Raw genomic sequence first — 9,187 nt, 5'->3', positions numbered from 1 at the left:
GAGGATGACTGGTCTCGGATGAAATCCTCTCTTAATGGAAAGCGAGATGACTTCGGATGAATGGAAGTAAACTTGGTCTCGACGGAGGGTGGAACTGATGACTGAATTGGACTTGGGTTTGGGCTTGGCTTGAACTTGAGCTTGGAATTGAAATGAATCGATGTGGATTGACTTGAAATTGACTTGACTTAGATGAAAATTGACTTGCTTTGAAGAAAGTGGGGACTGGGTGTAACTTTCCTATCGTTTCGTGTAATTCTACTACAGCTTTTATACTAAAAGCTACGTGAACGAAATACCAATCTAAGCTACTGAAAACCGAGTCATATACTGTACAAAGTGTCAAGAATGAGGCTACGCAAGTGTAACAATAAGCAAGAACAATAAGACATGTCAATATCGACACGACGACAGATAAGAAATGAATAGGATGAGTAAGAAAGAAGTGTATGACGAAGGTGAATGGTAATACAGATTAGATAAAAGAAGCAAGGATGAGTCAGAAAGCATAGAAGATTGGTAAGACAAAGACAATAAAAGCGCAACAGACAATAGAAAAGATATAAATAAACACAAAAGGATGAGTAAGACAAACCAAAAATAAGTTGGAATGAGTAATCCGCAGCCTGACGCTGAGTAAGACCATTGAATTGATAAAAATAGAGTTGACAGTCCGGCTGTGCAAGGCAGTGTAGAAAGCTATGCAGTTTGATGGTTGACTGATCCGTCGCATAGCCTTGATGATCTGACGAAGTGACATGATCCGGAATAACTTGGCTTCCATGTGACAAGTGTTGATAAGATAAGATGTGTGGATGACTTATGGAAAGAATGACTGCTTGGGTTGAGGGCGTCGTGTGTAGATCCAAAATGAACATCTCATCTCCAATCAGGATTGGGGTATGATAACGTCCCCCGACGTCACCCCTGAATGTAAACTAGGCACATACATTGAAGTGACTCGTGAGTAAAGGTTTACAACTAAGCAAACAAAGAAGAACTGCCTACCTAATCACACTCAAATGACCTCCTCTCGCAGGTTCTGGACCCCCAGCGATGAGCGTAGCTTTCCATCCCGTTGCGGCACATATCGCATCCAAGATAGGCTGAAGAATCTGAGGCAAACTTTGAATCGATCTACGTTTACAAATTAGCAAATATGTTCAAGATTTTACAATAATGTATACCTCTGACGCTCTCTTGGATCAGTTGAAGGGGGAGCGCCTGATGATTCGGCTTTGAACTTTGCCATCGCAGCATCGTGTTCTTCTTGAGCCACTTTCTTCCAGTAGGCCTGCTCGCCAATCGGAAGGGCTTGAAACATGGATCTGGCAATCCTATCTCGATCCGCTGCCTTGTTTGCCTTTGCCCTGGTCTCTCCTTGCTCTTTAGCACGCGCAACTTCGTCCTCATAGGCCTTATCAATTGCCTCACGCTGAGACTTTCTCCACACATTAACTGGAGCTTTGAGTCGAGGACGCTGTGATTCCTGACCCGGATTATAAATTCGTTGAAGAAGACCGGCGAGCAGAGTAATGTTGGCGTTCATCTTGGAACCATTTTCACGGGCATACTGGTAGGCAAACCATCGTCTCAATTGCTTCATTAAAATGTTATCAACAGACATGAATTTATTGTTTTGAATGAATCTTACTCCTTTTCGAACAACAAGCACAGTCTGCCTAGACTTGAAAGCAGCCATCTGCGCATTATACTCGTCTTCGGATAACAAGTCCCGGTCCGGTTCCACAATGTCTTCATCGGGGGCGTCATCATTTACTGCCGCCAGAGCCTCTGAAGTTGGTTCTTGGTCGAGAGGCATTTCGACGGGGAATCGCTTGAAATACCGACGTTGGATAGTCATCAGCGTCTCAGCGACATGCCCGTTCTTGACAGCATCTGCGTATATGCCCTTTTGTGTAAGCAAAAATTCTTTGCGAGCACCTTTGAATATTCCAGGGTTTGGCATTGGATCGACGACACTAGCTGAATATAAGAGAGGTTTTTTAGAAAGCACAGCAGCGAAAAAATTGAACAATTCCCCGAGCACAACGATTAAAAATGAACAAATTTTGAGAGACCTTGACTTTTTCTACACATCAATGCATAGAATGACCTTACTTTGATACAAACATGGCAGAAATATGTACTTTAGCACTCCTTTTTTCTAAATAAATCCGAGGATCTATTGAAATGAGTATGTTTTTGATAGATTTGCAGAGTTATCCTCCATATCTACCGCTCAAATCAAATAATTTGCCAATACAGCCAAGGCATGCTATCATACCCCAATCCTGATTGGAGATGAGATGTTCATTTTGGATCTACACACGACGCCCTCAACCCAAGCAGTCATTCTTTCCATAAGTCATCCACACATCTTATCTTATCAACACTTGTCACATGGAAGCCACGTTATTCCGGATCATGTCACTTCGTCAGATCATCAAGGCTATGCGACGGATCAGTCAACCATCAAACTGCATAGCTTTCTACACTGCCTTGCACAGCCGGACTGTCAACTCTATTTTTATCAATTCAATGGTCTTACTCAGCGTCAGGCTGCGGATTACTCATTCCAACTTATTTTTGGTTTGTCTTACTCATCCTTTTGTGTTTATTTATATCTTTTCTATTGTCTGTTGCGCTTTTATTGTCTTTGTCTTACCAATCTTCTATGCTTTCTGACTCATCCTTGCTTCTTTTATCTAATCTGTATTACCATTCACCTTCGTCATACACTTCTTTCTTACTCATCCTATTCATTTCTTATCTGTCGTCGTGTCGATATTGACATGTCTTATTGTTCTTGCTTATTGTTACACTTGCATAGCCTCATTCTTGACACTTTGTACAGTATATGACTCGGTTTTCAGTAGCTTAGATTGGTATTTCGTTCACGTAGCTTTTAGTATAAAAGCTGTAGTAGAATTACACGAAACGATAGGAAAGTTACACCCAGTCCCCACTTTCTTCAAAGCAAGTCAATTTTCATCTAAGTCAAGTCAATTTCAAGTCAATCCACATCGATTCATTTCAATTCCAAGCTCAAGTTCAAGCCAAGCCCAAACCCAAGTCCAATTCAGTCATCAGTTCCACCCTCCGTCGAGACCAAGTTTACTTCCATTCATCCGAAGTCATCTCGCTTTCCATTAAGAGAGGATTTCATCCGAGACCAGTCATCCTCCTCATCCAACGCCTCTTCTTCTCAGCATTGAATATCCAACTTCTATCCAGACCTCCAGTACTTCCCTACTTCCTCTCCTCCATTCAATCCGTCACCGCTCCTACTCTTTCTACACCTTCCAACCATCGCCGTTAGGAGTGTATTCAAGACATCCTTTCCCTCCGTCAACTCATCTGGAGCGATTTCATTCGAGACAGACTTAGTCTTTCATCCTCGATTCAGTCAATACTCCTGCGACGTATAGCTTCATTCCAAGCTTCAGAAAGATTGTCAATTTAAAGACACTTTCACCATTCTTCAAGATTCAGCCCGTTAACGACATTCCGACTCCTAGTCATCTTCTTATCTCCCCTCGGAACGTTCCCCACTCACTTCAGACAACCCCTCTAAGATTCACATTTATTGATTTCTCATACGCAATCTACGCATCTTCTTCACGCTTTCCATATACACCCGCCATCCAATTCCACGGTTCCATCCCATTTTCGGAAGGCTTATTTACTATTGTACCCAGACGACCCGGTTATCCTCTTCTTACTATTTCGCTTTCATTACCCTTCACAATCCACACCATCCTAATCTACTTAAATCCTAGGCAGCGTCCTCCCTTAAGAAACTTAGGAGAAGGTTTCGTCCTATCCAGTCTGGACCACTCTTTCCCTGGGGTTTGTGTTTGTTGGATTACATATAGTTTATAACCAATCACAAACTTCGATCTTCATCTGGAGCCCACCGCGAGGGAGGGTTAATTAGGATTTTGTATTAGGAACACAGCAATCTACCACTTTATCACTTCCATTCCATCCATTTCGACTCTTTTTCTTTACAGGTTACTTCGCTTCGCTGGTCTATTCTCTAGGCAACTCTAGGCAACAATTCTAGGCGACACTTTCTGACTCTGTAACTGGTTTACGCTATGACTGATTCTGGCAATCCGCTTCCATCCTCTACTCCCACTATGGCTACTACCATCATCCAACGTACTCCTGTCGATATGCCTGTTCCTAAATCTAGTGCTGCTCCAAAATTCACTGGATCTTACATTGACGTCAAGAACTTCTTGGATCACTGCGACCGCATTTTTGATCAGTACAATGTCACTCTCGACGATGACAAAGTACGATACATGGTTCAATGCTGCAACCAAGAGAGCAGAGAAATCATTGAAGGTTTACCCAGCCACCATGCCAAGCAATGGGAACGACTCAAGACTGATATGCTCAAGATCTTTGATCATGCTAGGACAACGCAGAAGTTCACGTTGAGTACTCTTCGTGCTTACGCTTTCCAACACTCCAATCTTTCTATGCGCTCTCTCGACGACTTCCGCGAGTATCAGAAGCAATACATTCACATCGCTGGTTGGCTTCTCAACAACAACAAGATATCCAAGACGGAATACAATCAATACTTCTGGCTAGGAATCAATGAATCCCTCCGACCTGCGCTCGAAAGCAAGATCATGGTCTTTAATCCTCATATCGATCTCTCCTCACCTTTTTCCATTGAAGACGTCACCAAGGCAGTTGAAATCATCTTTAAACGAGACCGCTTTGACGTTGGAATCTTTGACAATCCTTCTGCACGCCCCTTCACGTCTCTTATTCCTCCAAAGGATTCGTATCCAGAGCGCTCATCAGTCTTTGACGAGATCAAGAAGTACTTACAGGAGATGTTTCCTAACATTGAGACACGCGATGCCCGTGAACGTCCATACAATCCCCCGGAAGAGACCAAGCGCATTTTTCAGGATCTAGACAAGGAAGAGAAGCAAGCGCACAAGGACGACAAAGTGGAGAACTTGATCAAGCAGATGTCGAAGCTCACCATCCATGATTCTTCGTACGCCATTTATTATCTTCGCGCCATCAAGTTGGAACCCGCTCTTGCTAACATGCTCATTGCTCCGGCCATTATGAATCCAAGTGCACAGCCAGCTCAGCCAGTCCCAATCGCAAGTCAGTCAGCACCTCCAGCACCACGAGCACCACGTCAGTCCGCATCCGAGATCATCTGCTATGGTTGCCACCAACAAGGCCATGGAATCAACAACTGCCCGACGCTCATTGATCTTACAAACCGCAAGCTCATCTCCAGAGACAGTAGCAATCGAGTTGTCTTCCCTGATGGATCCCGCATTATTCGCCAGAATGGAGAGTCAATCGCACAAGCAGTCCTTCGTCAACAACAGCCTCCTCCTCCTCCTCCTCAAGTTGCTACCACAAGCATAGCCATATCCGAAGCATATTATGGTCAGATGTTCAAGAACTACAGAGCCATGGTTGCAGAAGAAGAAGAGGACGACATTGGAACCTGGGATGGAGAAGACGAGTTTGAGTTTACGCTGGCAGGTCCTGGTAATTGAATCCCAACTGAAAAGCGAACACGTGCTGCACGCAAACAGGTCATGGACGCTGTGGTACCTCCGGAACCCGCGTATCTGAAAGGGAAGCGAGCGGAAATGAGTAAAGCTAAGGATTCTTCTCAGATCCCATCTATTCTTAAACGTCCGGCTAACTCTGGATTGCCGAACAATGTGCCTAGCTCCACTTCCATTCAACCTGTCCCAATCCCGTCAATTAATCAACCTTCTGCCGAAATGAATCCATCAATTCCTGTCAAACAAGCTCAACCCAATGTCCCGATTAGGGCAAATCCAACGGAACATCCCGAGACTGCCCAACGACACGAGGTTTTTGATCCGGCCGATGATGATCAAATCATGGAAGATGTCACTCCTAGTCTAGAACGAGGCAAATCAGTTACCAAGCCACGTGCAGCACCTCAGAAACGTGTCTCTGACATATCCCAAACTGTCGACACTATGGCCATTCTCAGACGATGCCTTAATCAACCCGTTAATGCGACGTTCGGCGAGCTACTTGGAGTTTCAAAGGACCTTAGGACCCTTCTTATCAACAGCATCAAAGGCAAGACCCTTACTGTCGACGAATTCAAAGCTTCATTGGCAAACGGCAACTTAAAGCTTTCCGATAAGGAAGTTCTAGACATCATTCGCAGTGCCGAAAAGGACGTACCTGTTCAATACATGCACGAGACCAATTCAGTCGAATCCCTTCGCGCTCACGAGCCCCTTCTTCGAATCACATTAATGTGTAATGGTCACGAACTCAATGCCTTGATTGACAGTGGATCTACGCAGAACATTCTAAGCGAACAGGCTTGGAAGAAGATTGTCAAGTTGCCGATGGACAGCCGGAATACTATTGTTATGGTCGATATTCATGGCGGCAAATCCCACATGCTTGGATTCGTTGGAAATGTTCAACTTGATATTGGTACAGTCAGGACGCGTGCTCATTGCTATGTATCCGACAAAGTCCAGTTTGATATACTCTTGGGACGTCCATGGACCCGTGACAACTATGTGGACATTCTAGAACGACCCGAAGGGACCTTCATTGCCTTCTATGACGTCAAAGATCCTACACGTGAGCAGAAATTCCTTGTGACACCTGATACTCAGCACGACCGGCGTTACTTCACGGATACCATTTACGACAAGACCCCCCACACAATGTTAGCACACAACGACCTCTCCTTAGCTAATCCGGATGCCGAAGAAGGTGAAATTGAAGAAGATCTAGAATCCGGTGAATTATTGGACGACCTTCGCTATCCATCACCTACCCCTTCTATGATCGAGTTATCTATCCTTACTAGGCAACAATCTCTGAATCGGGACGAATCTGCTAACCCAAATGAGGACTTATCCACTTCACAAGATGCACCCTCTTTCTCTGACTCCAACTGCAAACATGACTCGACTCAGGACTCCTCTCACGGTCTCTACGCTTCCGATTATGACTCAATGTATCAAGATGACTCGGGAACTTCTCAATTCAATGCGACAGCCCATTATGGTCATATTTCCACACCACCTTACGATTCCACACATGAGGCCCCACAAATAGAACAGCCACCATCACCATCTGTCAATCCGTCCATCAAATCCCACACTTCAGACAATAACAACCCACATGAAGAAGAACCAGCTGACGACGATCCAGAAATGGAACAATTGAGCTCACCCGAAGTAGAAGCTATTCAATTCTCTTCTGACAATACTCACCTTACGGCTATGGGAATGCTCAACCCCCACTTGCGCTTTGAAGACTGGATTCTATACGACGCCACTTATTCTTCTCCTACTTGTGTTGTTTCTGACCGAACAGGAACGGCCTTTGTCCATTATGTTTATCCGCAGAGAGACAGCCATATAAACTTGACGACGACTCCAACTATTCTACACTTCAGTCGCACTGGTATCTCGTCTCAATCTAACCACTCTGCTTCAGTCAGTGCCTATCCAATGGGCCAACGTCACTCAGCATCCTGGACTCATTTTATTCCCCAATCCATTCGCTCTCAAAACGCTTCTTCTATTCCCCAACCTCATTCCCGAAATTCTGCTCTTCCAGAGACGCCTCTTTCGATTATGATTCACCAAGAAACACGTGTATCATCGACGGTCACCGCAAATGTAGACGAGCATCATCGAGGCCCAAAAGCTTTGGTACATCCTCTGCGAGTAGCCCACGACAGTCCGAAGGAGCCATTAAACGAGGATGAAGAAGAGCTACGAATCGCTCAAAATGGCAAAGAGGTCGACCACAATTCTTCCCTTTTACCTTTTCCAATAACCAGCACAATGCACGAATCGCGAGCTTCAAATATGGACGATGGAAACGAATGGTACTATCAGTATGGAGAAGAAAGTCCCTTTTGTATTGACAACACGGAAGAGCATCCCTTGGACGCCAACACATTGTACTGACTATCTGGACGGTGCATGGACATCAGCTTGCTTCCTCAACGCCCTCTCTTTGTTCTCCGATCCCCTCAATTTTTCTTTGTCACCTTTGCTGTTGCTGGTGTTTCTTCTTCCTCATCGTTATGCCTTTATTCCACCTCCCATTTTATTTCCACATTTTGCGTTTCTCTTTTCCATTTCACGGACACTTATGTAGATTTTTCATTTGTGCAACGAGTTCTTGAACGCCTCCACTTTTCTTTTATGCGCCTTTTCCTCACATTCACACTCTCAATGGCAACTCCACGCCATACAACCTTTTCCTTTACCTTTTATTTTCATTTTCTTTCCACTTTATCCATTTGTATGTACGTCGACCGAAAAGTCGTTAAACTAACCTTTATTTATTCCTCCCTTTTATTTATTTGTTCCACCCCCGCTTTACCACTTCAGTCCGCAAACAAATCCTCAGGTCACCTATTGCAGAGTTCTTGGAGAAATACGCGCAACCTCCCAAAGGAATGCTATACGGAATCTCTATCTCCAATATACACCACCATCACGCCTCCAATACACCTCGAACTCCTACAGAATCGGAAAGGGCTTCATCTTATCCACAAAGAGCGAAAAATCAAGCTTACGGACAAGATAAGAAGGACGACCACTCCATTACCTCTGATGGGTCAAGACCTACAGAAATTTCGGATAGATCAAAGCATTTATGCGAGATCATGGTCACTCAATTCAGATATTACTGCTAAACCCACCGTCAACCGAACTAATTCGGCAAGGTCGTCAAGCTATCCTACAATTGGTTTTGTATTCACTGCCGCGTCAGGATCGACACTATCAACCTTCCGAGCCTCCATGAATCAATTCATATCACCTATTCTTTCCCCCTCTTCTGCCAATACAGCCTATAAACGAGTCGATCGGAAAGTTAGACCTATAAATCGGGTTACTCCAGAATCGGCCAAAGTTATACGACGAATTCCTGTTGATCCCTTATTATCTCTCCCACCTCTCCCACTCCATCCCCCTGCCTTTACGCCAACAACCAGACTCACTCTTGAACGCATACAATCAATGAACATTAACGCCAACAAATTCCTATGGCCGGAAGAAGAAAAGCTTTTCCTTCATATTCTTAAACTCAATGAACGCTCACTCGCTTTTCATCAGTCCGAACGTGGAACATTTTCTGAAGAATACTTCTCTCCATACAT

The 9,187-nt window shown here is 44.4% G+C and overlaps 2 protein-coding genes across 2 annotated transcripts; one reads left to right on the top strand and one right to left on the bottom strand.

The window, feature by feature from the left end:
- Positions 1-1,004: 1,004 nt before the first annotated feature.
- Positions 1,005-1,969, bottom strand: JR316_0009433 (uncharacterized protein; the record flags this gene model as incomplete). The annotated part of the gene is made up of 3 exons (XM_047895136.1): positions 1,005-1,137; positions 1,188-1,600; positions 1,655-1,969. The coding sequence occupies 3 exons, from the start codon at positions 1,967-1,969 to the stop codon at positions 1,005-1,007; spliced, it is 861 nt and encodes a 286-aa protein (XP_047746595.1).
- Positions 1,970-4,145: 2,176 nt separating this feature from the next.
- On the top strand, positions 4,146-5,552 carry JR316_0009432 (uncharacterized protein; the record flags this gene model as incomplete). The annotated part of the gene is made up of 1 exon (XM_047895135.1): positions 4,146-5,552. The coding sequence occupies one exon, from the start codon at positions 4,146-4,148 to the stop codon at positions 5,550-5,552; it is 1,407 nt and encodes a 468-aa protein (XP_047746594.1).
- Between the last annotated feature and the right edge of the window lie 3,635 nt (positions 5,553-9,187).

This window comes from Psilocybe cubensis, chromosome 8, assembly GCF_017499595.1.
Source record: "Psilocybe cubensis strain MGC-MH-2018 chromosome 8, whole genome shotgun sequence".
Lineage (NCBI taxonomy): Eukaryota > Fungi > Basidiomycota > Agaricomycetes > Agaricales > Agrocybaceae > Psilocybe > Psilocybe cubensis.
Note: the sequence above shows the minus strand (reverse complement) of the source record. Positions and strands in the feature narration are given on the sequence as shown.